The sequence below is a fragment of the Fusarium solani genome (genome assembly GCF_023522795.1).
Source record: "Fusarium solani strain SB1 chromosome Unknown bctg00000001, whole genome shotgun sequence".
Lineage (NCBI taxonomy): Eukaryota > Fungi > Ascomycota > Sordariomycetes > Hypocreales > Nectriaceae > Fusarium > Fusarium solani.
Genome location: NW_027072156.1, coordinates 4,773,415 through 4,800,565, shown reverse-complemented (window position 1 = coordinate 4,800,565; position 27,151 = coordinate 4,773,415). Strand labels below are relative to the sequence as shown.

Sequence of the window (27,151 nt, the reverse complement as noted above, 5' to 3'; positions counted from 1 at the left end):
ATCCATCCTGCAGGCAGCTCTCCACGAGAAGCAATGTTAGCTTAGACGAGGTGCATGGAGATAACACAGCGTCGAGGAGGAGACAAGAGCCTCCAGACAACTTGTCCAGCAAATACTCATATGAGTTCGGCCTCAGCTTGCCTCACCTGAACCAAATATCGTGATGTCATTGTCGGGAGACTTCTCAATCATGAAACTGCCACAGAGAAAACTGTGGAGGAGAACGGACTCGACCTTATATGACGCCCGTTGTGCCCGGCCATCAAATGTCTCGAACCTCCCAAACGCCTCCCTTGCGTCGGGTACGGTGTGATTCCGAGAAGTCTCAGACAGAAAGTCACACACCGTTACGAAAGTTTTTTGCTTATTGCCTTGCCGTTCTGCAGCCAGCCGAAGTTGGTCTGAGACATCTTGCTTACTTACAGGGTCCAAGTCACAAAATGGTCTGGATCAGGCGGCAGAGGCGCGCGGACGAACCAGGGACCTCCACATCAGATCTAGTGATGGCATCGTGTGCTACGTGATATCAGACAGGCAGTAAACGAGATCAGATCTGTTGCGGCCTAATCTCGCTTGGCAATAGTTCAGCTCATCGTTGAAGGAAGTGATCGACGCTCAGGGCTTCATTACTAACAAGATGTTCTAAGTAACCAACAACTCTATTACCACAAACATCTCTCAAAGCTCATCCTTCGCATCCAACTCATACTGCAACTGTGTCGCAGCCCCAGTACCAGAAAACGCCCCCATAGCCATAGCCTGCAGCACACTCTTCAGCACGGTCGCAGCATCGCCAGCCGCGAAGCACCCCTTGATGCTGGTCTCGTAGAAGGGCGGTTCCACCTTGATCTCGCCCGAGGGCTGCATCTCGAGGCCGAGCTGCTCCGCAAAGGGCGAGGTCTGGACCACGTTGGGGTGGCTAGCGACGAAGCCCTCGACCTTGGAGGAGCCGTCTTCAAAGGTGATTTTGACGGCGGGGCCGTTGTCGACGAGCTGGAAGCTCTTGATGATTCGGCTGTCGTAGTTGATCTTGCTACTGTGTAGTTTGGCGCGTACGCCCTCCAAGAGAGATTCGTTCCCGTTGGAGTAGACGGTCACGGACTTGGCAAGGCGTTTGGCCATGGGAGCGACATGAGAGACCATCTCTGGAACAGTGAATATGCCGCCAGCGAATACGCCAACAGATTCAGCCCCTCGTTCCTCAAAGCCATGGCAGTAGAGGCAGTGGAAGCTTTGATCATGTCAGCTCTAATCTCATCACCAAGACTGGAAGCCACTTACATGCCACGTCCCCAGCAATCAGCATAGCCTTCAGGCTGATCCTCAAGAACATCCTTGACACCCGTACCCAGACCCAGCCTCTTACCTTGGTACACAGTACCTTTGCTATCGACAGCCTCAAAGATGCCAGAGTCTAGCTTCTTCACCGTCTCGACCGTCGCTGACTTGAATTCGATAGAGCTGTACCGCTTCTCCAAATCTTCCCGAGCCTTGGCCCTAAAGGCAGCAGGGTCAGCATGATCGAAGCCGATGACGTTGTGCATGTGCTTTGTTGGTGCGTTCCGGTAGACTCCCGAGTCAAGTACCAGGGCCGTGTATAGTTGCCGGGCGAGAGCTGTCGCCATGGAGAGGCCGGCGGGACCACCGCCAATGATGAGAACGTCGTAAAGCTTGGTCGCCATTGGTTCTGTTGTTCAAAGACTATAGTAATTGTTTGCTCAATATGGTGCTGGTGGCTATCTTATTGTGCCTTCCATCTATGAGCGGCCGGTGATTCTTTATACACATCCCGGAGAGAATTGAAACCCTCCGGTCGGAGACTTCGGTCTTCGGCCCCACTCAGCCCCGGATTCAAAAAGGTGCCGGCGATTTTGTTCCGCCAGCAGACACGGAGCAGGCCAAGTCCGAAGGACATGGGGTGCGTCATGATTTGTGAGTCCCCATGACCAATTCAGGTTTCGCAGGGTATTACAAGCACCATTATCCATGAATCTTGGTCATCTCTAACCCCGATACAACCCTGTGAAAGGCTTCAAGCACGTCTCGGCATTGTTGATCAGGACGGCGCTTGATGAGTTGGCCGAGATCGACGCAATGCCATCTTGGGTGATATACCGCGACATGACGTTGCGACAGAATCGAGTTTGAACTTCATCAGAGGACCGCCCTAGGCCGGCTGCGAATATCACGGTTATGAAGCTCAAAGCGCAACCCCTTCCATTAGGGAGTATGGAAATAGAGGCATATCTTGCCACAGTGAGGTCCTGCCCTTGCTGCTAAGCACTCAGATATTTTAAGCGTAAAAGTGCCAACAGGTCGACGAATGGACGCCAGTAAAAAAAGCTCCCAAGGATCAGTATAATCTTGAATCTTGTCCTACCTACAACCCCACCTGTGTAGGGTTGATGAGCTGTCCAGCGTCCATATTCCGACCAGCATCTCAGCGGCAGAGCAGGGTTAGTGGAGCCCAGAGTATGGTCATAAATAGCTACAAACTACAAATCATTCTCAATCATCCTAAAAAGGACTGATAATGCGCCCGAGGGAATATCAGTTCTTGTTGTTAGCGATTACATCTCCTGTCACATCACATAAAGCATCGAAGGCAAGTCTAAATTCGACCAAATAGTTTAATTCTCTCAGGTCAAAGAAGTAAAAAGTCCCGCGTCCGGGAAATATCTATACATGAAAAAGCAACAACGCTCTTTACAAGACTATGCAAGCAAAGCAGGTTCGTCAATGGACGCTACCCATGTACAAAGTAGACCACAAGCTCCCGACAACCCGCGATGCTCAAGCAGCTTCTTCACCACGAGCACCAGGCAGGCAGCAGAAGCTGTGTTATCCATTTCCATCCACCATCAACCCCATCGTAACTCAACACATCTGAGAAGGCTAGGTTTTGTGAGGACCAGTCCGCGGTGAGGCTCTCCCACCGTTACGCTGCTGCAGAATTCCCACGGAACACGGGGGGTTTCTGAGGCGGACCTGCTACGAGTCGTCACCCAGCACGACCCAGACGTCTGAGGACGGGGTGGCTGCACTGTCTCGGACCTCCCGCTCCGAGGGGAGGTCGTCGAGGTCGCTGTCTGAAAAACAATCATAGTCTGAGAGGGGGTCGGACACGAGGTCCGGGGGCTGCGAGGTGTCGACGTCAAACGACGGCTGCGAACCGTCGAGCTCGTAGATCACCCGCAGGGGAGCAAAGGAGCGGGTCGAGGGCCCGTTTCCTTGAGGGATGGAACCGTCGTCGGACGGCGTGGGAGAGAGGAACTGGGCGATGCTGTCGTCGCCGCCGAGGTCTGTGAAGGAGAGGTCCAGGTGCAGAGGGTCGTTGAAGCTGAAGCTGTGCGACTTCTTGTTCTTTCGTGACCGCTTCGCAGGACGGATGGTGTACACTGGCTCCTCGTGCTGGATACTGTTGAGGTCAAACGCCTCTTCGGGCTGCTTCTCTTCGTCGTAGAGAAGACCGATACGGTAGAGCTCGGCAATCTCGGCATCGTCATTCACAGGCTGGGTACGTCGCAGACGGACGTTGCCCTTTGCTGTGGATGCATCGCGAAAGGCCTCCTCGCGCTCGAGGGTGGGCTTTCGCACGAGGCGATATCGGTCGCTGGGCAGAGGGACCTTGCTACGAGCAAGATCCCGGCCCTCGGCCTCATCGGAGCAGCATGCGGTTTGGGTGCGGCCCCGGGGGATGCCGCGATTCCGGGGATGACGGACTCGATAGTCTAACCGGAGCTGCTCGGGTCCAGTGAACACGAGCTCGTTGCGCAGGGTTCTTTCTAGCTGAGGACGACGGGCACCGCGATTTATCTGATCCTCACCGCAGCGATGGCAGTGTTCGGTACCGCAGGTAGCTGTCGTGCAGTGGAAGCCGGTATCGTGGCATACAGTGGTGCTGGTGCTCTGAGCCTGGCGCTTTGCGTTTGCGCGGATAAAGTGGTTGCGGGAGGAATAACCACGAGTCTTTGAAACAGCATCAGGATTGATGGGAAAGTGTTTATACTGCGAGATGGCAGAGGGAAGATCCCCAGCGCTGTTGAGAAGGGTCTCCATGATGGGCGAAGCTATCGGTATAAGACGTGAAACTTGTATGTGGGACTCGGTGGGTATAGATGATGTGTATGCGTTGTGAAAGGGCGTCAACGATGGCGCAACAGGGATGAAAGATGCAATATCTTGCGTGCTCTTGCACATCTAATGTACTAGAGCAGGAATATGGTCGAGGCCTCTGGAACACTCTGGGCGAGAAGGGGGACTGGTATTATATCATCCGGGGGCGTGTTGGTGCGAGGCCGACGCTATTGGACGCCGAGGAAGAGTCATCTGGGCCGTCGATGGCGTACAGGCGACTGTACCCCGGAAAATCAAGCCCTCTTCAGCCTGGGGCCAAGGCATCCCTTTGTTCTCTGAGTCACGGTGCCTTGATCCGGGCGTCCTCTGTAACATGGGTGGCGCAGCCGGCTTACCTTTGGTGAGACGGGCACGCTGCTTGGTGATAGGCGATAAACCCCAGGAACGAAAACAGGTCCCCGATAGCGTTATCAGCGAGGCACAGAGCAAGGCGCATGATGTGCCTCTTTGGTTGGGTGTGCCAGGCAACCTCCTTGTGACTGTTTGCGTCTCTGGACGTGATTGGTCAGTGAGCATGGGGGTTTGACTTCGGGGCTCACGCGCCGTCATGACGATAAGCAAAAGAGAGGGTGTCGTCATTTTTGGCAAAGTACTCGCTTAACAAATATGTGTGTAGAGTACATTCTCGCAAGGCAGCCAGCCTTCTCATCTCCGGTTCTCGTCTCGGTTCGCCTTGGAAGAGTCATCGCCGGGTGACCAAGTTCAAAAGTCTCGGAAGACGTCAAGCCCTTGAAAGAATTTTCCAAAAAGTTGGAACCTGATCAGTGAGGAAGCAACTTTTTTGAAACAGCTGCGCATGAATTGTCTCTGTTGACAGTCCTATGACGCCTTGTCGCATTCATGCTGTCAATCATCCTCGGCAAATGGTCAACCAACCACATGAGCATAGATAACAGATGCAATTCATGAATCAGGTCAAAACCATACCGTCAAATACTCGTTCTCGTCCTTTACTCTAGCACGTTCATGAGATAACAGCGCCGATAAGTCAAACGATGGTTCCCTATCTAGGAAATCCCGATAACCAAAACCCGGACGTTCTCGGCCTCTCGGTGATGCGGATACTAACAAATCGGGACACCGGACAGGGCCTCATAAACGCCAGTGTGCGTCGTATTCTTCCCCATCTTTTGTGAAGGGAACATGCAGCAGAGCATCCTGCAAGAACTGTACATCATGTCACCTCGCCCGAGGCAGCCGCAGGATGCATCTTGAAGACAATAGGGTAGGTAGGTGTGAGACAACAGGAACAATACAAACTCCACCAACTGCTACGCTGCCCGGATGCTTCAACAAGGTTTCATTCCCAATTCGCCTAGGCCATGCTATTTCCACTTTCAGCCTCTTCATCAAAGTTGACCCATCACATCTCAAAATTCTTTCCTCTCCCCCGAGCCTCACCTCACCTCACGTCCAGCGTCTTGAGGTACTCCTCCACGTCCGTCATCTCGATCCCTCTCTCCGCATTCACAGTCTTGCTCTTGTCCCACGCGACGCCACGCCCTTGCGCAAACGTGTCCCTGTACTTGACCATGGTGCTTGGGTCCTCGTCCATCTGCCGCTTCAGCTCGTCCTTGTCCCACAGCTCTCGGTGGAACTTGGTCCCCAGGCGGGCCTCGACCAGATCCGCCAGCGCCCCGTACGAGATGGTGTCGCCGGCCGTGTAGACGACCTGCCTCTGGATCTCTCTTGGATCAAGGACCACCTCTGCCGTGACGCGCCCAATGTCCCGCGGCGTGGTCACCGTGATGGTGTTGTCCCAGCTGCCTAGCGCTCGCACCGTCCTCTTCTCAAAGTCGACGACCCCAAAGGCCTCAAGGAACAGAAAGCTCATAAACAGCCCCGTCGACACAATGACCCAGTCCACCTCGCTCTGCGCCCTCAAGCCGCGGCGCACCTCGAGCTGCTCGTCAAACAGGTCCTGCGAGCTCCCCTCGCCAATCACGTCGTAGTCCATTCCAAACTGCCACGGAAAGTAGCGCTTCACCTTGGCCTCGATGACAGCCTCAAGAAGCTTGACCTGTGTTCCCGCCGGCAGGCCCATGCCGTTGCACGAGACGACAACGTCAAAGCCGGAAAAGACGGCCGCTAGCTCGGCCACGCTGGCGTTGACCACGTCGGCGGCCTCGAAGTCGGCGCCGAGGGCCCGGATGTGCTGGATCAGCTTCTTCTTGTCCGGGGCAGCCGAGTCGAGCGTCGCCTGTCTTAGTAGTACCGAGATCCGGGCTCGCCTCTCCTGCCGGAGCGGGTGTACGGCCAGGGCCTCGAGGACGCTGAGCCCCAGCTCTCCGGCGCCGAGGACGAGTATGTTGACGTTCATGATGCACAGTGAAGGGTCGTTGAGGCGGTCCAGGGCTTGCAGGTTTGCGACCGAGAGTTTGAGGGGCGTCTCCTGATCTTGTTGATCCGTCATTCTCATGGCTGAAGGGGGCGATGGCTCGTATATAGGCTATAGCTTATTCTCCCGCCCATTACGTCGATTTACCGCTTGTGATCCAGAGTCGCCTCCTCTCCTGTGTCTGTGGGGTTTGACCTGCCGATCTGATGCGTTGGGGATCCGCTGATGTCACGCTGAGTGGCGCTTAACAGGCCCGAGGGCCGTACGAGACAACTCTTGGCCTTGGTTATGCTCGGTTCTGCCTCTTGCTTATCCATAATCTCCGGGCATGAGGCTATTCTCATGTTGCTCCATCTACTCTAAGCGAGTACTGATTTGTAACGTCATTCGTTTAGTCTCATGTTGGACCTGGTATTCAACGTTGAGTCAATTACAAAGCGTCTTCGCTTATCCCCACAGTCGTGCTAAAGCCGGCTCATACCCCGGAGATAAAGGTTGCAACTCTAACTATTTGTAAGCCTTGAATGCTACATTTCGAATGCGGAAATGGAATTCTAGATTTGAACTTGAATTTATTCATTCCATCTATAATAATGGGCTAGTCATTAAACTTTCAAGCTAACGCAGGGACCGGCCTGCTGCCACAAGACGCCATCGCTCCCAATGCAAACCACAAATGGAATTCAATTTTTTGCGCGCCTTGACCTTTCCTCCCCTTCACTTTGTCGTCTTCTTGTTGGCAAATCCCACTGACCGTGTCTTGAGGTCAAACACCACGAACTGCGCCTTGAGGAGGATGTCTCCCAGGATTGCGAATCCAATGCCATCGGAACTTTGGATGCCACCGTAGCATGTATCCTGGGTGAGACGTCCATAGTTGATGTAGTTTCCAGGAACCCTGCCGCGGTAGTTGCCCATGCCAAAGTAGTAGTCAGGGAGCTTCGATGTGCAGGGGAATGTCCACACTCCCTGCTTAGGGTCGAGCTTGGCTCCCTTGACCTTCCTGTAGTATCCCGTGACGATGAGGTTGGGCACCAGGAGGAGTGTTGTGCCAGTGTCGACGATGGCTGAGTACTTGTACTTGTGGTAGGGGGCGCCAGTTCCAATCTGGAAGCCCTCAACTGTAAACTGCCACCAGGGGCTGCCCTTGTCGACAGTGTTGAACTTGATGGTCCCTGAGTACTCGCCCTGGTTGATGTAGCCAAAGTTGTAGTTGCCTGCCTTGCCCTTTTGCAGGTTGGCTGTGAAGACGGGAAGGGACAAGCTCTTCTGGACGTTGTCAAAGTACGTCTTTTGCACCGTGGGTCGGACAGTGTTGAGGCTGGTAAAGGCAAGGCCTACGATGCCATGAGAGAACTTGTCCCGTGCGATGCTTTCCGAGACCTCGGTCGCTGACTGCACTGCTTGCTTGGTGACGTATGTGTTGCCGACCTGGACTCTGTCTGTGTAGACGATGCCGTTGGCGCCGGTGCCATCTCCGTATACGATGCTCCACGTCTGTCCCGAAAGTCGTCTGCTGGTCTTGGACTTTTCTGGCTTGTAAAGAATGTGGCCAGCCTGGTCAGGCAGGTATGTGTCGGTTGAGAAGACCCAGCTGCGATGGGTTAGTTGAGTCGCTAGAATGGCTTCTTAAGACTTACAAGTCAGATGAACCAGTATCAAAGTTGAGATAGGTAGTCTGAGGTGGTGTGCCAATCTTGACGGGGACAACGTATTGGGAATCGTAGTACTGGGGAGGTGTTGCTGAAGCCGTGCCCTTCATGTTTCCTGAGAGAGTCAGACATTGTTGATACAATCCATTCATCTTTACTCACCAACTTTCATCTTGAACTTGTCGTTGGTAGCCTTCTTCTTGGCCGCCAAGGCCTGCTTGAGCTTCTTGGGTACTGGCTTCTTGTACTTGTTGAACACCTGCACCATCGCCGTAGTGCCATCAGGTCGCTTGTAGTGACCATTGGTGACCTGGTCAAGGGAAAACTTCTTTCCATGGGCTCGGGGCACGAGGTGTGTGCCGTTATCCTGGGGAACAAGGTCTTCATCGATCTGGGGGACCTCTTCGCTGTCGGCATCCTCCAAGGGGGCAGCGTTGGCGTTGACAATACCTGCAAGGAGCAGGAGGGCAACCGAGCTGAACTTCATGATGGCTTGCGAAGGTGATGATTGATGTCTGTAGTCCTCGGCGGGAACTGGAGTGAGACGATGGGGCGCCAGGACCCTGATATTTCAACACATTCGGCCATAGGGCCAGCCCAGCAGTGCGGTAGCCCACGAGACCGGATCAAGGGTGACGACGCCTTCGAGGCAATTCTGGATCCCGATTCACGGCATTCTGGCCAAGCCTGGAGTAGGTGAAGCCATCGCGGAGAGCTTAACGAGGAATGTGGCCCGTGTCCAAGGGGATAGCTGAGGAATGCTCCTGAATCCAGTAAAGTATGGCTGCCCGTCCACATTCCCAACGACTTGGACTAGGACTAGACCCAAGAAATACCTTTGACAGTGGCCGAGACAAGGCACCTCCCGCCAGGCATGGCTAGCGGACGGAGGCACCTCCGGCCTTGGTAACTGGCGCCGGTATCTGATTTGCTCCTGGAGGAGCTGAAGTGGTTTTGAGTTGCCAGTCCAGAGTCCCGATCGCCAGGAACTCGCCCTCATGGAGGCCACGTCGATACCCTGTCAGTCATGTTGAGGCAGTGATCAGCGAGTGTCGAACGGTCCCCAGAGCTGTTGGAAAAGACCCTTTGCAGATCACTTGATCTGGAGCATCGTTGCTTTCCGCTCGGGTACCTGCGCAGCCACGCTACCACGCATGCAGGTCCCCAAATGTCATCTTGACAGTGGCGCCACCTTGACATGGCCCAGGCTCCCAGGGAATGAACTGACTGACTCGACATTTCTATGCGAGCAGTGGTGGAGCTGAAAGCCGAATCACGTCTTGGTTCTGGGGAAGCTGGCCCGAGAGGAGGCCCGGGAGGGCGAGGCTGAAGCCATCTCCGCAATGAGGCTCACCCTATAGCAAGGCTGTGGTAAACACCAAGACGGTTGTCAACACCATGAGCTGTCAGATCAGACATCGTCATATAGTAGTGGCAATGGCTGGCGATGATGCAAAGTGATAATCTATGGCTCATCCGTCTTGAAATTCGCCCCTCGTGAGTCACCCAATACAGCAAGTCAACCCCACTAAAAAGTCCCTAAAAATGCACCTGCCACACACAATTTACGACTGGACGAGACGATAAGATAACGTTTTTGAACCCCGCGACAACTCAACTTCTCTCAAGGTTGCGCACAAAATTCCACAGCGCCTCTTGAACTCTTGTTCCCTAGTCTCGAACCCTTAAACTTCACGAGATACTCGCAACCTGCCATTCTCGACATCATCGAGCGAATCCTTCACGATGGTCTCTTCGGCAGGCGATGCCACCGCCTCCCCGGCTGCTCCTCACCAGCCGCCATACACCTACACGGCCAACCAGGGTTACGAGAAGACAGAGGAGATCCCCCGCGAGCTGCAGACCCAGAGAGAAAATCCTGCCCCCGAAGGCCAGGAGGACGACAATGATCTCGACGACATCTTTGACGACGATGAAGACTTTGACGAGAAGGAGTGGTCCGCCGACGGCGGGGACCTGACAAAATCCTACAACCGCCAGCGCAGCGCCCAAGACGGCGCCGTTCTCCCCGTTCAAATCAGCAAAAGCCCACCGCAAACACCTTTGCCAGCATCGACGATCAGGTCTCCGCCCTCTCCAAGCACGCCGCCAAGATCCGCCTCGACTCGGTCAAGCAGGATGCCGACAAGGACAAGGACAAGGCAGACCGCGCCACCAGCGAGCAGGTCCTGGATCAGCGCACCCGCATGATCCTCCTCCAGATGATCAACCGCGGCTTCGTCAGCGAAGTCCACGGCGCCATCAGCACAGGAAAGGAGGCCAACGTCTACGGCGCCGTCCTACACGACGATCGCACCGGCGAGACCACCCAGAGGGCCATCAAGGTCTACAAGACGGCCATCCTGAGCTTCAAGGACCGCGAGCGCTACATCACCGGTGAGCACCGTTTCAAGGGTGGCTTCGACAAGGGCAACAACCGCAAGATGGTCAAGCTCTGGGCTGAGAAGGAATTCCGAAACTTGCGCAGGATCTACAACGCTGGTATTCCCTGCCCAGAGCCCATCAGCCTCAAGCTTCACGTCTTGGTCATGGGCTTTCTTGGCGACCGCAAGGGCTGGGCCTACCCTCGCCTCCGTGACGCTGTTCTGACGGGTGACGATGTGGATCAGCAGTGGCATAAGCTTTACGTCCAGCTGCTGGGCATCATGCGCCGCATCTACCAAGTCTGTCGCCTTGTCCATGCCGATCTGAGCGAGTACAACATTCTTTACCACAAGGAAAAGCTTTACATCATCGATGTGTCGCAGAGTGTCGAGCCTGATCATCCGCGGTCGCTCGAGTTCCTGCGTATGGACATCAAGAATGTGGGCGATTTCTTCCGTCGCAAGGGCGTTGACACGCTCGCCGACCGCGCCATCTTCAACTTTATCACGGCACCTGAGGGAGCCGTTGAGGAACCTGCCATGTCCGAGGCCATTGAGAAGCTGTACGAGACTCGGCCAGATACCACGAGTGAGGATCACGCTGCTCAACTCGAGGTGGACAATGAGGTGTTCCGAAACCAATACATTCCTCAGACACTAGAACAAGTCTATGACATCGAAAAGGATGCGCAAAAGGTTAACCAAGGTCAAGGCAATGACCTAGTCTACAGCAACCTCCTGGCAGACCAGGTCATCGCTCCCAAAAAGACAGAAGAAGCCGACGAGGAGGAAGGCTCCACATCCGACACTGACAGCGAGGGTGCATCCCTCGACGACGATGACGAGTCGCACGATGAGAGCCGGTTCGAAAAGGGCACTCCCCGTGGCCGACGCTTCGAGGACAAGGACGAGAAGAAGGTTTGTGCCCCCCTTAATCTATCGCCCCTTGGCGCCACTAACCCCCGTTTTCTCTCAAACAGGCACACAAGCAGGCCGTCAAGGAGGCCAAGCGCGAGAAGCGCAAGGAGAAGATGCCCAAGCACCTCAAGAAGAAGATAGTCGCCAGCACATCTCGACGGAAGAAGTAGACAAGAAAACAAAAGAACAACTTACTTCAGTCTTGGGACATTCCTCCAGCCGCCGTTGAAACCATGAGGTCTGAATGAGTAAAATCTCCGAGATCTTCAGCGGTAGAGACAGTTGAAATCCCCCACGGGACTCACGATACAAAACCGCAATCGGATGATGAGCACTGATTTGTCGCCCGTGGCTTGTCTCACGGCCGAGACGGTTTAGCACTCCGAGACACTTGTGTTGACGGGTGTGTAACCTCCGGCCCAAGACTGCCCAGCGCGATCTGAACGCCTTCAGGGCGTCGGGAAGATCAAAGAGAGCGCTGACGATTGAAAGGTTTTGAACCAAAGCTGCCGTGGGAGCCGTTCAAGTGACGGCGCCGGCGCTTCTTCCCCCAAGATAGAGAGAGATCTAGGCTACTCAAGCCCAGCTCGTCACATCGGAAAGAAAGCACCGACCAGAAAAGCAATGACTTGAATATTACCATGATTTTTGAAATCCCTAGATGCGCTTGGCTCAAAAGCAAGTTGCCCTCCCGAAGCCGTTCATGCCGTCGCGCCATACCTGTTGTGCATACAATCTCTCCATCGCCCAACTAAAAGATCCTCCGTCTATAACCCTCTGCAAGGTACCAGGTCCCAAATTCCCAAATGCGGTCGTATTACACAGCTTCGCCCTGAGCCATGCTAAAAGTAGAACTGCTGCTGTGGCTGGCCCGGTGGCGGCTGAGCCAAAAAGTCAAAGTTCAACGAGTCCATTCCCGTATTCCACGGGTCCGGCGATTCTGAAAAGGCAATGCCGAGTCAGTTCTGGACCAAGCTGCTGCGGGCAAAGTACGAGAGAGAGACTTACCACCCCAGATGGACTCGTAAAGATCCATGGGAGCCATGTACTGAGTGGGGTCGACATTCATCGTGCCCATGCTGTCGAGATTAATGTTGTTATTAGCCTGCACCTGCTGACTATACGGGAGGCTAGATTTGTAGAGTGTGATTTTAGAAGAGTTTACACTTGGAGAGAGAAAACGACTCGGTACTAACCCAGGAAAGTCTTGGATGGCAGCGCCCCCGTTCTGCATCTCTGCCATGGCCAGGGCGGCATCCTCCCGCGGGTCGGCGCTCTGTGGGACGTTGCGGAAGAGCGGGTTGCTGGATCCGGCGAGCTGACCCCCGGGTCCGAAGGGGAATTGAGGCGTCCGGCTGCCGCTGCCGGCGGCAGAGGCGTCACCCTCTTTCTTGAGGTGGGTAGGCACCACGGAGCCATGGTCGTAAATGTTCTTGAGCGCCGTCAGGGCTCGGTAGAGCGGTCCGGAGAGCTCAATGTCCTTGTCCGTCGTCATGACGTGAGGCTCGGGTGAGCTAACGTCCTTCGCCGCCGTGGCAGACAGGGCTGCGATTAGGTCGCCTTGCAGCTGCCGGACTTCGGGGTCGGTCTTTGTCTCGCAGAGTATTCCGAGGAGGAGCGCTGATGATAGGCCGTGGTACGTAAAGGCCCAGCTCCTCGTCGGGATGGCTGATAATTGGTGCATCGCCAGGAACATGCGGACGGTTTCGGTTAGGTTGTCCTTGCAGCGATCGGCGAGGCTCTTTCTCTGGTCTGCCTCAAACTCGCAGTCCCTCCGTAGAGCCGGACGGCAGGCTACCGAGATGACAAAGGAAGTATGGAGGCGAATGGCGTAGTGTTGTAATCGATCAAGGGCCGTCTTGCAGCTCTCCTTGAACTGAAGTTGTGGCGAGGTGCGACTCCGAAGGCTTTCGACGGCCTCGCAGTTGTCGACGATTTGCGTGTACGTCGAGCTCATCATTACATCGGGGTTTAGGCGGCGCGAGATGATTTCCATGAGGTGATACATGGTCTCGAGATATGAGTAGTTGCCGTTCGGCGTGGGTGACATGACAGGGATGGGACAGCAGGGAAAGTTGGTCATCGGACATCTAACAAGGGATTAGGAGATCAATCACATCAGTGCCTGGTCGAGCTCACCTGTCAAAGGAGAGCGACGTCAGAGTATCGTGCCAAACACAGCTCCACCATAACCTTCGTCGGATCATTTCTTTCGATTGCGTGTTCGGGGGCGTACTGTCACGGCTGTCGCTAGGCGTTGTTCGGTGCAGACCTAGAGACTGAGCAAGACGACAGGTCAAACCCATCAGCGCCCACGACGCCTCGGCTTTCATGTCGTTGAGTAGTACAAAGCTGGTAAGAAGAAGTGCTTGGATCGAATCGAACGAAGGTCTAAAACCAGTCAGCATCGCTAACTCGAGTCAGGACGAGAACCTGTCACTACCGAAGAAGAAAGTTGCCCAGCCGGAGGAAATGGAAAGAAATCTGGATATATCGCTGAGAGTCTCTGGTTCGAATATGATAAGGGGATTCATGGTACTGTGAGCCGACGGCCAAGACCGCAAATAGTATGGCCAGCCATGATGCTTGGACTGGCTTGGTCGACTTGACACCGTTAGTCGCGCTTCGAGAGCGATCTTCAAGGTAAACCATGAGCTTGGACTCGAGGTCGTCAATGTCCATAACGAATCCCCAGAACGGTTGCGGTATTTCCTTGTACGCACGGAACAGCCTGGAGAGCTTGTCAGCACTGTGGTCCGGGCTGCCTGCGGCCATTGCCATTGCGGTCGCAAACTCACTTCATGACCTCGCGATCAGATGGCAACTCATTTGAAATGTCCTGCGTCATCCGCTGAAGATGATGGGCCGACATCAGCGGGAACGGCGCCGACGTGTCCAGCCCCAGGATGGACCTCATGTCTTGGCGGATGTCGACGCTCTCGCCCTTGTTGATGGGTGAAGACTGCTCGCGCAGCAGGGCGGGAATGCTGTTCTGGCCCAGATAGCGGTCACCCGCAGGCTCCGGCTCATCAAGGCTCGCTATGGTGTTTCTGTTAGCTGGTGGCCTGACCCGAGGTTATTCAGATTTGCGGACGCCCACCGATGGTCCGTGGCCAGCTCTCCTGGCGTTCAACTTTGCGCACGCTCTCGTCGGGTCGAGAGTCAGAAAAGGAGTGCGTCCTTTTGCGGTTGGTCACGCTGGCCTCTGAAGGCGCGGCCGACGCTGAGTGCTTGGCCGTTGAGGAGCGGTTAGGCTTATAGGAGCATAACCGAGGATGTTCTCTCTTGACGCAGTTTTCACAGGGCTGCTTGTTGTCGCACTTCACCTTGCGCTGGCGGCAGGGCCAACATGCGGTACCTGGAGATACGGTCAGCGGATGAGACGGGCCGGGCGGCGCGAAGCTATTCACATCGCGCCGTGATCTCAAGACTCAACTCACCATAGCGAACCTTGCGGTGAGAATGGATGATGCGACTCGCCTCCTCTGGGGTCAACTCATCAATGGGCACCCGCTCGTCTGGGCTAGGGTTCTCAGCCATAATTAAGCGGGTGGGCGGCTCAGAATCGAGCCACGGAGCCAAACAGACGTCGCGATGATCCTGACGAAGCAATGTTTTGATACCAGATGAGGCTTCACGAATGCCGAATTCCGAGCGTCTCCATGCGCGATGCGGGCGAAGAGGGGAAGATGCGGCGGTGATGGCGGGGCCGGTTCGGCTTTCAATTCAAACAAGAGCGGCGGCGTTTTTCGGTTGGAGAAGGAGGAGCCTTGGCAATCTGTTTGGTTGGTTGGGGCGGGTGAGCGGGAGGGATACAGTACGGACAGTATGAAGTAGAGGACGGTGTGAGGGCCGATCTCCGGGGGCGGGCTGGAGGCGGTTTCGGATAAATAAAGGCCGTTTCCGGGCCGCAGCCCAGCTGCCCAATGGCTCCTGGTGCAGGTCAGGAAGTGAGATACAAAAGGTCGAAAGCTTAGCTCTGACTCGTCTCAAATATTGCTACTTTTGAGAAGAATTTGTAAAAAGATACTGGAATAATAGAAGACATATCATCAGAAACGGTAATACTCTAAACTGTTCTTTTATTATGCTTATGATAATTTAGCTATTACCCTTTGGGTGAGATAACCTGATGCCTCAGGTTGACTCATGTGCTTTGGCCTGTCTGTGGGCTGAGCCAGAGGCGAATTGAGTATCGAGACAAGAGACAACATGGCTGGCGGCTGGCCTATGGCGGCAAGCTGCAGCAAAGTGCAAATCCTGCGACAAGCAAACATCCAAAGCCCGGCACTTAATCAATGCGACTGCTTTTCACGTCATGTCTCGATATTCCTCACGTGGTTTATCCCCTTGCTCCTGTTCTCTCCACGGGGGCATACCCATTCACTGTCCATCCCATCTCTACCACACTCTTCGCCAATCTCTCTCGCATCTGGGTCCGCTACCATCTTTTTGTCCAATCACCTTCCTTTTTTGTGATTTTCAAGCTGTTTGCTGCTCTGAACCAGTTCCTCGAGGCTGCGACTCCCAGCACTGCAGGGCTGAGCAGGTCTAACGCCAGGAGATATCTGGCGCATTGACCGAAACCTTCGCAACGACCTCACCTACAATCGTTGGAGCGCCACGCCGTGGTTGCTTGAATCGCATTCATTTTGACTTTTGGCTTCCTGCGATAAGTTCGTCATGTCGACCACCCTTCCGGCTTCCCGGAGGTCTCAGGCGCAAGAGGAACTCAATCGCACAATCCGGTCGCTCAGCTTTGATTTCCAGCTCGACCTGGAGCTTCCCGACCCGACTCTGTCGCCCAGTAAGCGCCGGCTACAGCGTCGCACAAAGGAGCAGGAACGTGCGGATGCCATCTACCGTCGTGCGCACTACCTCAAGTTCCAAGATCCCAACCGGCTCTCAAGATGCTTTGGCCGGTTTCGCGAGCAGGCCGACGAGCACCTGAGGCATTGGATCGAAAAGCCCCGCGCCGACCCTGACACCACTCCAAGAGCAACCAATGGCCCACATCGTTCCCGCTTGAGCCCCGAAGAGCGGGCCGAGCTCCAGGAGTTTCTCCTGCGGCTGCTTAAAGACGACAACCTTGTTAACCAACCGCGGGCGAGATACTCGAAGCGTAATTCGGATGAGTTTCCAGATCCCAGTGCAAAGCGGTACAGAAACTCCACAGATGGACCTGGCGCAGAGTCGCCCTGCAACAGTGTCGATGACATCCCAGTTCGATCCAGCACTTCAAGTCGCTCATTCGCGGGACGGCCCGCAGCTCACGACGCAGGTACAGCTGCTGCTACCACACGCTCTGCCACACGGTCTAGCACACACTTCAATGGCGTCCAAAGTGCCACCACCAGCTTTTCCAATTCGCAGGCTTTGTCTTTTGGAAACAAATCCTTCAACTCCAGCAAGGTTTCACTCGCTCCAACTGTCTTTTCTACTGTCAATGATGACTGTGCGGCCAGCACTCAAACAACTGTCATGACCAACCAGTCATTCAAGGATCCCCAGACTTCGTTTTCTCGTAGCATACGACAGTTCGAATATCAACCCCCTGCTGAGCCTGTCAAAAAGCGTGTCGATTGCGAGCCCCCTGTTCCCTTTTCGGTGAACAAATATGAATATCAAGCGCCAGTTGAACCTGTCGATGAGCCAGTGCTCCCGCCTGTGGTATTCCCACCTGTGGAAAAGCCTCGGCCTGTTATCCGGCCTCAGCCACTTGATATCAGATTCGAGGCCCCTATTAGGTCGAGCAGCCCTGCCACGGCCTACTCCAGCGTCCCGGAAATGGCTGATCTGGACACGCCAGTTCTCGGAACTCCAGTGTTTGCGAAAGAGCCGTCATCGTGTGCCCTAACTGATCGGCTACGAAGCATCTGGCGTGAGTAGTCCACTTGACAGGGCATTCGACAACTTACTGATTAAAATCTAGCCAAGTTTCCAATTCCTGGATTGAATCATGCTCCTTTGATCATCTTGTGGGAGCTCACACGCGCTGCGCTTCACTGCCAGGTGGACCTGTCACAATGGGACATTGATTACAAGCCCAACGATACCTGGCATGATCAGAGCAAGTTTCGTGGTCAGATCTTGCTTTCACATCGACTTTTCGTGGGTCAAGGACTGCCTCCTGCTTGTGAACGCGCTGCCTGGGACGCAGCCTTGGGCACTTTTGCAGCTCAAGACAAGACGGTAGCCTTGCTTGCAGAGCTGGCTTACAACACTGAGGATTCTGGTCCATTGTACCGACTCAAGCTTCAGACGCCTCGACTTGAACTTGGACATCGACTGGCTCGTCGATTCGGCGCAGACCGTTTCATGGAGATTTTGATGCCAAGTCCAACCTCCAGAGATGCTCCGAACATTATCAAGCAGGATGAAGGGGGCCCCAACAAGGTCATAAGATGGCTTACTGACAGCTCTCACTATTTTGTAGGTCGTTCATGGGTGCCATTCTTCACTCGTGACGCAAAGAAGACAGTCAAGGATCCCAAGCCTCCTCATAAGAGCATGACAATCATGCAGGAGCGCGTCTACTTTTTTGCAACTGACGGTATCAACTTCCGTCTCCCTGATCATCAGTACCCACCACAGGAAGAGGCCATTAGCCCCAGAAACCGCACAAAGATGCGGCGTTGTGACCTCTTGAACTGGGCTATTGGCGTTGAGCGCAATTGTCGGCAGCCTGTTCCAAAGTTGTTTTCCCGACTTGCTCTCAGTGAGTATCCCAGATAGTTGATGTTGAAGCTGGCTGACCCTTTGACTAGACCTCAGCAAAACGGTCCCCACCATTGTCCTTGAACCGAATCAGTTTCGCCATCAAGATACCATGCTTGGCTTTCACAAATACATGAGAGAAGAAGACAAAAAAGAACAGCAAGACATGGGAGATGGTATTGGCCGAATGTCCCGAAGCCTTGCGCGCAAGGTAGCGACTCATCTTGGTCTTCTAGAGGCCCCTTGTGCGTTCCAAGCCCGCATCGGCAGCGCCAAGGGGATGTGGATTGTCGATGTTGAGGATGACGGGCTTGACGACAACGATTGGATAGAGACATATCCTTCTCAGAGGAAATGGGAGTGCGACTACCTGGACGTTCACCATCGGACCTTTGAAGTGCGCGAGTGGGCGAGAGAGCTGAAATCGGCAGCTCTCAACCAACAGTTTATCCCCGTTCTGGAGGCTCAGGCTCCCAGACCCCGTCTCATGAGGGATGCCATCGCCGCTCACCTGGTCAATGGCCTTGATGAAGAGATTGGTGGTCAAATGGCCGCCATGGCTCATCCCACCAATCTTCGCGGCTGGACACATCGTGGATTCGATCGCTCGAGTGTTGGTCACATCCCATTCTTGGGGGGTCTGCCAGAGCGAGATGAAGACGTCATTTCGTACATGCTAGATGCAGGCTTCGAGGCAACCAAGTGCCGTCATCTGAGGGACCTCGTCTGGAGCATGCAGAAGCGGCAGGCGGATCAGCTCAAGGCCAAGATGAACATCAAGATCCCGCGATCAACCTATGCGTACATGGTTGTTGACTTTACTGGAACACTCGAAGAAGGGGAGGTTCAACTTGCTTTCTCCTCCAAGTTCCAAGCCGATGGCGAGTCAGACACACTGCTGGATGGCATCGACATTTTGGTCGCTCGAGCACCAGCTCATTTTGTAAGCGACATTCAAAAGGTCAAGGCAGTATTTAGACCTAACCTCAAGCGGCTGAAGGACGTGATTGTCTTTTCTTCCAAAGGAAAATCGCCGCTTGCTGACCTCCTCTCTGGCGGTGACTACGACGGTGACCAGGCTTGGGTTTGCTGGGATCCTCAAATCGTCAACAACTTCAGCAATGCGGCCAAGCCTGTTGAACCCGACCTTGTGAAGCAGGGATATCTTCGAAAGTCCAACCCAAGCTTTGAATCGATCCTGAGCACAAGCATCGATGTGGACAGTGCCTGCGCCGACTTTCTGCACTCGGCTATTTCTTTCAGCATGCAGCCATCCTACTTGGGCATCTGTACCGTGTTCAAGGAGAAGCTCTGCTATTTTGAAAGGGGCGTCAACAGTGAACGAGCCGTGGCACTCAGTACGCTGGTCAGTCTTCTCGTTGACCAAGCTAAACAGGGTCTGCTTTTCACACGCGAGGATTACGAACGACTCAAGCGCGACATGAAAATGCAAGGCAAAGACCCCGAGTACCACAATGATAGAAGCTCGAGGTATACCAACAGAGATGGCTCCAGTCACATTCTAGACTACCTCAAGTTTGATGTCGCCGAAAACACCGTCAGAATAGCCTTGACGAAATTCTACGACGCTCTCCACGGTCACGAAGTGTACGCCTGGGACAAAGACTTGGCCCGTCTCAACGATGAGTTTGAAGCCCAGAAAGAAGGCTCCAGGATCATTAAGAGGCTGATGGAGGTCCTTCACGCCAAGGTCTCGGAAATGACGAAAGAATGGAAGGTGACAATGGCCGGCAGCAAGGCTGACACTCAAAACAATGAATTTGGTGCCAAGGTTCAGGAACTCCACCAAAAGTGGTCTTCATTCCAGCCGCCAGCTGAGCTGATGACTTCCAGACAAGTCAAGTCTCTCTTTGATTCCTGGAATGGAGACCCAGCGCTGAGCAAATGGGAGCTCCTCAAGGCATCTACCATGTTCAAGCTCGGCTACAAGTTCGCATATAACATGGTCTGGCGACTCTCGGGTCAGCAGTACGCGTGGATGAAGGCCATGATGTCTCGTGGAGGATCCGACGTGAGCGCTGTGGCCGTCACGGCAGAGATGTGGAGTATTCTTCGACCGGACAACAGGCGCATCGCGGTGTTGACCGCTCGACGCCAGGCTGGACACGACAATGAGAGTCTGTCAGCGCTAGAGGAGGTGATGGAGTATGATGAGGACGGCATCCAGATCGACGATGCTTAGAAGCGCATCGGCCTGGCCAGTTCGATCATCTCCAACACTGATTCTTCACGAAGTTGGGACTCTTGATCCTAATTATTCACAATTTGGCGTCGCTATGGATAGGGAGGCGTTTGAGGTTGGATCCGACGGCCGTTGCGTGTGCCTCTTTTGGCGCCAGCACTTGGGCATCGTTGGATGATGGATTTTGTTTTTCGTATGGCGTGTTGGTTTGATACCCTGGTGTTTTGTCACATATAATGCTTCATAGGTGCTCCCAAGCCTTTAAACACGCACGCAGCTCTTCTAATTAGGCCCAACTGTCCGGGTTTCACTTATTGTGAACCAACCATGCGCAGTCACATTCCACGCGACTTAGCGAGACATTTCAAGAATCGGTTGACAAATAAGACCTATCTGCTGTAGTGTCTATCCATTGGCCATTGGCCCTTCTCATCTGCCTCCAGTGGTGTTGCGTGTTGCGTGCACGCTGAAGCAGTCGAACAGCTCCCAAGTGTTTTTGTTTCCTCCCCCACTCGCATCCCTAGAACGAGCTATCGTTGACAATAGGTCCCCCAACGTTCCCCTTTATGTTCAAGACTGAGAAAAAGATGTGTATCGTGTATGGTGGCTCCGCAGAGCCTATTATCCCCGTGGCTTAGGTAGGGACATTGTAAACAGGAGACCCATTTCCAGAACCAGATGAACCACTTCCAGAGCCAGAGGAGCCGTTGCCCCCAGAGTTCTCGTCGTCGTCGTCGTCATCATCAGAGGAATCATCCGAGTCGTCACCACCGATTGAACCCTTGCCTCCAAGGTTAATGCCAACGTTGAGCTTAAGACCTCGCAGTAGATTCTCCACGGGGGTCAGAGCGCCGTTAAGAAGTCCACCGAGAAGTCCAACTCCAGTGCCCGTTCCAGCGCCGGTGCCAGTACCAACTCCACCAAGGAGCGAGTTCAGGATGCCCTGAATACCAGTACCAAGGCTGGGGTCGGTACCGAGGACACACTCGAGGAGGTCGGAGAGACCCTGGAAGAGAGGGGCCAGAGTGCCAGATCCGACTTGGCCGCCTCCCAATCCCAGCGCACGGACAACATTGTTGACGGTGCTGGAGACGGTGTTGGTGAGACCGCCAAGGAGGCCGAGGAGCTCGTCTTGATCGTAGTCACCCGGATCAGTGATGGACAGGCCATTGAGGCTACCGAGGGCATCATGGAGCAGAGACGAAATGGACCCGAGGAGATCAAGGCACTGCGCTCTTCCTTGACCCCTGGAGAGACCACCAGTTCTGATTCTGAGCAGAGTGTTGTCTGGTAAGAGTCAGAAAGCGTAATTATACCATAGAGATGGTTCACCTACCAACATCATTGGCATGGCCCTGGATCTTGCTAACAAGATCCTTAACCGTGTTGACAAGCTGAGCACCCTGATCATGCCCACGCTTAGCCTTGGCCTTGCTATTCGTGGGGACCTCGACGCTGTTGGCGTTGCCAAGCAAGGCCTCGACGATGGGTTGAAGATTAAGAACGAGAGTTAGGGTGTTGCCATTGACGGTGGCTTTGTTGTCATCACCACTAAGACTTAGATCTCTCAGAGAAAGAGCCTTTTCAGGGGCAGGAGCGGCGATGGCGACGGTGGCCAGGGCAGCGGCGGTAAGGAGCGTATACTTCATTTTGAAGGTTGGTTAAAAAGAGTGTGAAAGGAGTGTATTGGAAATGTTGTTGTGCTGGTTGACGCTGTGACGATGAGGAGAGGAAGCAGTTCTAGTCGGCGAAAGATGAGATACTTATACTCATCTTTCTCTGGTAGATGGACGTGTTCAGGAGTCGATATCCAGGGGAAACTGAGGGCATTCTCGTTAACGCAGATCCTCCTCTTGCCAAAAATCCAGTCGACGATCACATCACTACCAAAATATCCACCGGCAAAAGCTCATGGCTCTGCTGCACTGGTTACGACTCCACGGAAACATAGCCGCTGACGATGATGTGGAAATACAAGTGGGTTGCGTTCATCGAGGAGAGCTGAATGCTGGCACGGGGTTGCTAGAGGATATGTCGATCGCCTTTCGGGAGAGCTTCCGTTCGTTTCTTGGTGACACAGATGTATGATCGACATGAAGATGTGGAAAAGAGAGATGGCGGTTTAGTTGAAGACATTGAGACTTGGGCTTGAGCTTGATCAGTTGTTGAGCGCCTTGTGCTGGATGTCACATGTGGTCGCTCTGATATAGCAAAAGAGCTCGACTGTTTACAAAGAAGCGTTTCTGTCCGCCTTCTGGGTTCTATCGCATCGATTATCTTGCATACTGTCAAATTATCTGATGAGATAGATGATCTTCCCCTGCCAAGAGGTCTCATCTAATCGAGATTCTCCTGTAAGGGCAAGCCACTTGCCTGCCCATTACCCGCCACACAGCTCGTCACATCCAGATATGTCACTATCCCAGGGTATCCAACTTCAAAGGGTATGTGATTCCAAGTGAGGGATGCAAGCACCAATCTCCACCATTCCACTAACTCAGCTGCCGGTTACTCACGTGTTTTTCTCCAAGGTGCGACGATCAGACAGATCTTAAACGCCAAGAGGTGACGAGTCAACCGTTTGCATGGGATTGTCCTGCCAGCCCTGCGCTGGGGCTGGAATGCAGAACCCTTCTATTGTTAGAAGCGTGGTTTTTTGTGTTTCAGGCTGGGCTATGTCTTTGATGATCAAATGCTACAGCGGTTGAGGTTGCCATGCCATCTCCTTGCTTGCGCGGGGACTGCCAGAGGGTACTTATCCTCAGTATTAGAGCACTATCTAAGACTCTACAAAAATAATACAATAATAGGTCAATCCCTTATCTCAATTTTGATCAGTATTGAAAGAGACTACTCATAATTGGTCTAGATCCCTGCTCAGTACCCAATGGCAGTCCCGGCGCAAGCAAGGAGATGGACATCGAATTACAAACAGAAAGTCCATTGAGAGAGCCCAGATTGGCTCAAGGAGCATTCACTGGCCGGTGGAGAGTTATCTCGACGTGAAAGAGACAGTCTTGGTTATAACAAACGTATAGCAAGAGGGGGCGATTAGCAAGCGGGAATATAGTCTGAACGGGACTGAATTGTACCATCTTGGGTATCTTCATTGAGCTTGCGAATACGAGTCTTTTGGTCTATTGTCTCCGCTGTCCTGGTCTTTCAACACCAGCTAAGCATCCAGCCAAGCCTTCGCAATCCACAAAGCCCTCTACTTCGTATCAACATCAAAATAATGCCTCCACGGACTCAACGCAACATGAACAGCATGACACTCCTCACTAAAAGCCACAGGAGCATGCTGATCAACGACATGCCTCTGCCTGAAAGAGTCGAGCGCTATCCGCACGTCAAAGTAGACCGCAAACCCAGCGGCTATGGCCATGCAGACGATGGTCAGGTACCATATGGTAGGCTTGTCTTTTTCGGTTTGGGAGGCTTTGGTGGAGAGACGACGGCGGAGGATGAGCATTGATAAGAGGAGGGTCCATTCGACGATGTGGTAGAGGAAGAGGATGGGGCCGATTGAGGTTTTGTAGTTGAGACCTGGGTAGTAGCTCTTGAACATCCAGTCTTGAGAGCAGAGTTTAGCTGGCGAGCAGGGCGATGTGCCAGGCGCGTTGGCGATTCTATCTTGAAGGCACTGATATCCAGGAGGGACATGGTACCCGAGTCCCCAGCGCATCCAAACTATCATGGCATAGATGGTCGCACACCACTGAGCAACAATCAACCCTGGACAAACCCTCTTGATAGGAGCCGACCATCTCGGAAACTTTGCCAAAGCGCAAGAGTATGGATGATACTTAAGGTCAAAGACGTGACGCCAAGTGACAGTCCATGCTGCAAAGGACATGGAGCTCCATTGCGTAGAATCAGCAACAGACGAGAAAAACGAGATCCACCACCAGAGAAAAGCTCCGACAAAGTCAAACAGGTTGAAGCACCAGTCTAGAGGCCCCAGGGAGGCAAGCGCAGTGCACCCGCCAAGTGCTTTGTGTCCGCCCTGGCTGGTCTGCGCGCTCTGCAGGTATCCCTTGAGGGACCACAGCAAACTCAGAGTGGCAATGTTGAAAGATACCCAGACGGAAAAGTCATTCGGGATATGTGTGGACGGGTATGATTGTGAGGGGATGACCTTGTAGCCCTTAAGCACTGCATCGCAGTACACCAGCCATAAATCTCTTTTGGTTGACCCATCTCATATATCTGAGTAGCCAAGACGTTTCCGAGTCTCGTACCTCCCAACATATTCTTGAGAGCCTTGCAATCAATAGGCTTGACACGAACTGAAGAACAGTTCAAAAACACCGTGTTCTTGTAGAACGGAAACTCGGGACTATCAGGAGGATATGTCGGTTCGTCCGAGGTTAAACCACGAGCCATGAGATAGATAGCAGTACATAACGATGCAGCGTTAAACGCTAATAGAGTCCATACAACAAAAGACCCGATTCGTATGGCCCTGCTAGAGTGTTGCCAGTCGATGAATCCCTTAGGCCATCTGGGATACCGACACTCTGTGTGTTGATGGCTTGTGTCATGGTATTCTGAAGTGTAGGTGTTGGCGTAGTTCTCTGAAGGACGAAGTTCTTGGAATTCGTGGAGCAGCGAGGCGCTGCTTGGGTTAGCCATGTCTCATGAGTTTGGCGCCGTCGTGTTGGTCGAGATGTCCAAGTGGATGTGCCTCGACAATCGTAGTTTCGTGAATTGATCTCGGTCACCCGATATAGGCTTGAAACTAGTTTGATAAAATAGTTGAGTCAAAGTATATTTGAAGAAGTCGCTTCAATTTGGCCTACACCTTCAAAATAGAGCCAGAAAGATGGCTTGGAAGTCGGCAGCCCTACATACAGTGTCATTTACACCAAAACCCGAAGTCCGAACACTTTCGGACGCCATCAAACACACAATCCCACAGCTGAAAGAAAAGAAAACATGGCTTGCAGGCTTATGCAGTGGAGCGTAATTAACGGCGTGCGTTGGTTCGATCAGGCTGAGGTATATAAAGCTACCATTGGACAATAATTCAAGATCTGCTCGCCCGCTAGGCATCAAGATGCAATCTTGGGCGCTAAATCCATGGTTTGAGGGGAAGGAAATGGACTTTGGTAATTCAGCCTTGGCGGGGCGTGTGGGAGAGGCAATTTCCAAGTGTCGAGTTGAGGCTGAAAGAGGGCATTCTCGAGGGCAATTGCAGGTTGATGCTTGTCAGAGGAATCATCATCATTAGCTGCGTCATGGGCTACGTACGTGTAGATGTCCTAAATGATCAAGATGAAAATACCAAGCGGGAAGGGCGGCAAGAACAGCCTCACACAATAGGGGACGCTCAGTGTGTATCAACAGCCCGAAAGATCAATGTGTCCATGCCAGATGTTTCAATACTAGCCTCTAACAAGGTCTTTGACATTAAGCCCAGTACTGTTCATCAACTCCCAGCTAAACACCAAATCATCATCTATCTACACGCTCAACTGTTCATCAAACCCATGCGCCATCTCAAGCCTTCTCCCCCTCAAGAGGCTTCCGTCCACAAACAATCGTCCTATACAAGTCAGCAATCCCATCTCCTTTTCTTCAGGAATACTCACAATTGACACCACCCAAAGTTACTCTTCTTCCTCATCTCAGCCCTAAACTTGGCCACAAGCACAAGAACCTCTTCTCTCTGCCATCCCAGTACCTGCGTCAACATGAACAACCCAAACCCCTCGACGCTCTCGTCAAGCGCAAGTTGTAACAAGAGCCCAGCCTGTTGAAGCTTGGGGTCTTTGGGCCATCCGTGGATGGGACATTTGACCTTCTTTTCAGCAATGTCGATGAAACCTGCGGCTGCGAGGTTGTCTCTCATGTTGTGTCCTTGTGCGACGGCGAATGAACGACCCATCTTTTCGCCGCCTTCGTAGAAGAGTTCTGCCCATCGGTTGAAGATGTGATCTTCAGGAAAATCAACGTGATCCGACTCAATCTTGACGTCCATCTCCAGATCCTAAATCCATCCCCCGAGCTTGAGATGGTTAAACGCCTTTTTGTAGAGAACCTCCCAGTCTGGAATACTCCCGTACAGAGCGCGGATGTGCACAAAGTCAAAGTGCTCCAGCGGCCACGTCCAATCGAGCAGACAATCCTCAATGACAAACTCGACGTTGGGAGGCACCCACGTCGGCTGGATAGGACTCAGATCCGTCCCGATAACCTCTGTCTCTGGAAACTGATCCCCAAAGTCGATAGCCCAGATCCCAGTCCCGGTCCCAACATCAAGAACCCTACCGGGATGATCACCAATGGGCGCAAAAAACAACTTGTCGTCGAGCGTCATGAGTAAGCCATTGTGAATCATGTCCAGACCCTCATTCTGCTGCTCGTCGTTAGGCGCCCAGTACTCAGTCGTCTGAATATTCTCATAAGTCCTCCCGTGAAGCTTGCGATAGTTGAGAATGCTACTCGAGACTGAAGTGATAGAGGGCGCCAAGCTGCCCTCGACTGCAGAGTCAGCATCGTCAAACTCGACATGAGGATCAGCCTCGATCCTCGACGGGGAGTCGGGACTGGATGACGACTTATGGGAGCTTCCAGGCGAGTTGTTTCGAGACATGACTGTGCTTCAAATGACATTGGCAAAGAGGAGAAGCAGAATTAATCGCAGACGCCGCCGCAGCCGTGTTCGTGGCTTGCCGGACGGCACATCATATCCCCGCAGCGGAATCCCTGCCAAGAAAATGACAGAGAGCGTTCCATTGTTGGCCATTCATTGATGAATCAACGGGTCGACGTGCAGAACTGTTGGTTCCTCTTGGTC

The 27,151-nt window shown here is 53.4% G+C and overlaps 10 protein-coding genes across 10 annotated transcripts; 2 read left to right on the top strand and 8 right to left on the bottom strand.

The window, feature by feature from the left end:
• Positions 1 to 678: 678 nt before the first annotated feature.
• MRS44_003613 (uncharacterized protein) lies at positions 679 to 1,682 on the bottom strand (the record flags this gene model as incomplete). The annotated part of the gene is made up of 2 exons (XM_046283004.2): positions 679 to 1,231; positions 1,282 to 1,682. 2 exons carry the CDS (start codon positions 1,680 to 1,682, stop codon positions 679 to 681), a joined length of 954 nt encoding a protein of 317 aa, XP_046137734.2.
• A 1,309-nt stretch (positions 1,683 to 2,991) lies between these two features.
• On the bottom strand, positions 2,992 to 4,059 carry MRS44_003612 (uncharacterized protein; the record flags this gene model as incomplete). Its single annotated transcript, XM_046280847.2, has 1 exon — positions 2,992 to 4,059. One exon carries the CDS (start codon positions 4,057 to 4,059, stop codon positions 2,992 to 2,994), a length of 1,068 nt encoding a protein of 355 aa, XP_046137733.2.
• A 1,480-nt stretch (positions 4,060 to 5,539) lies between these two features.
• On the bottom strand, positions 5,540 to 6,556 carry MRS44_003611 (uncharacterized protein; the record flags this gene model as incomplete). The annotated part of the gene is made up of 1 exon (XM_046278283.2): positions 5,540 to 6,556. The coding sequence occupies one exon, from the start codon at positions 6,554 to 6,556 to the stop codon at positions 5,540 to 5,542; it is 1,017 nt and encodes a 338-aa protein (XP_046137732.2).
• A 636-nt stretch (positions 6,557 to 7,192) lies between these two features.
• MRS44_003610 (uncharacterized protein) lies at positions 7,193 to 8,614 on the bottom strand (the record flags this gene model as incomplete). The annotated part of the gene is made up of 3 exons (XM_046280846.2): positions 7,193 to 8,069; positions 8,116 to 8,242; positions 8,290 to 8,614. 3 exons carry the CDS (start codon positions 8,612 to 8,614, stop codon positions 7,193 to 7,195), a joined length of 1,329 nt encoding a protein of 442 aa, XP_046137731.2.
• A 1,259-nt stretch (positions 8,615 to 9,873) lies between these two features.
• On the top strand, positions 9,874 to 11,599 carry MRS44_003609 (uncharacterized protein; the record flags this gene model as incomplete). The annotated part of the gene is made up of 3 exons (XM_065623260.1): positions 9,874 to 10,085; positions 10,199 to 11,429; positions 11,492 to 11,599. 3 exons carry the CDS (start codon positions 9,874 to 9,876, stop codon positions 11,597 to 11,599), a joined length of 1,551 nt encoding a protein of 516 aa, XP_065479332.1.
• Positions 11,600 to 12,271: 672 nt separating this feature from the next.
• On the bottom strand, positions 12,272 to 14,969 carry MRS44_003608 (uncharacterized protein; the record flags this gene model as incomplete). Its single annotated transcript, XM_065623259.1, has 8 exons — positions 12,272 to 12,369; positions 12,438 to 12,559; positions 12,626 to 13,519; positions 13,569 to 13,820; positions 13,873 to 14,160; positions 14,228 to 14,468; positions 14,524 to 14,787; positions 14,840 to 14,969. 8 exons carry the CDS (start codon positions 14,967 to 14,969, stop codon positions 12,272 to 12,274), a joined length of 2,289 nt encoding a protein of 762 aa, XP_065479331.1.
• A 1,143-nt stretch (positions 14,970 to 16,112) lies between these two features.
• MRS44_003607 (uncharacterized protein) lies at positions 16,113 to 20,349 on the top strand (the record flags this gene model as incomplete). Its single annotated transcript, XM_046280844.2, has 3 exons — positions 16,113 to 17,310; positions 17,362 to 18,147; positions 18,197 to 20,349. The coding sequence occupies 3 exons, from the start codon at positions 16,113 to 16,115 to the stop codon at positions 20,347 to 20,349; spliced, it is 4,137 nt and encodes a 1,378-aa protein (XP_046137728.2).
• Positions 20,350 to 20,983: 634 nt separating this feature from the next.
• On the bottom strand, positions 20,984 to 21,998 carry MRS44_003606 (uncharacterized protein; the record flags this gene model as incomplete). The annotated part of the gene is made up of 2 exons (XM_046283003.2): positions 20,984 to 21,636; positions 21,686 to 21,998. 2 exons carry the CDS (start codon positions 21,996 to 21,998, stop codon positions 20,984 to 20,986), a joined length of 966 nt encoding a protein of 321 aa, XP_046137727.1.
• Positions 21,999 to 23,560: 1,562 nt separating this feature from the next.
• Positions 23,561 to 24,984, bottom strand: MRS44_003605 (uncharacterized protein; the record flags this gene model as incomplete). The annotated part of the gene is made up of 2 exons (XM_065623258.1): positions 23,561 to 24,504; positions 24,591 to 24,984. The coding sequence occupies 2 exons, from the start codon at positions 24,982 to 24,984 to the stop codon at positions 23,561 to 23,563; spliced, it is 1,338 nt and encodes a 445-aa protein (XP_065479330.1).
• An 867-nt stretch (positions 24,985 to 25,851) lies between these two features.
• Positions 25,852 to 26,947, bottom strand: MRS44_003604 (uncharacterized protein; the record flags this gene model as incomplete). Its single annotated transcript, XM_065623257.1, has 3 exons — positions 25,852 to 25,897; positions 25,944 to 26,341; positions 26,393 to 26,947. 3 exons carry the CDS (start codon positions 26,945 to 26,947, stop codon positions 25,852 to 25,854), a joined length of 999 nt encoding a protein of 332 aa, XP_065479329.1.
• Between the last annotated feature and the right edge of the window lie 204 nt (positions 26,948 to 27,151).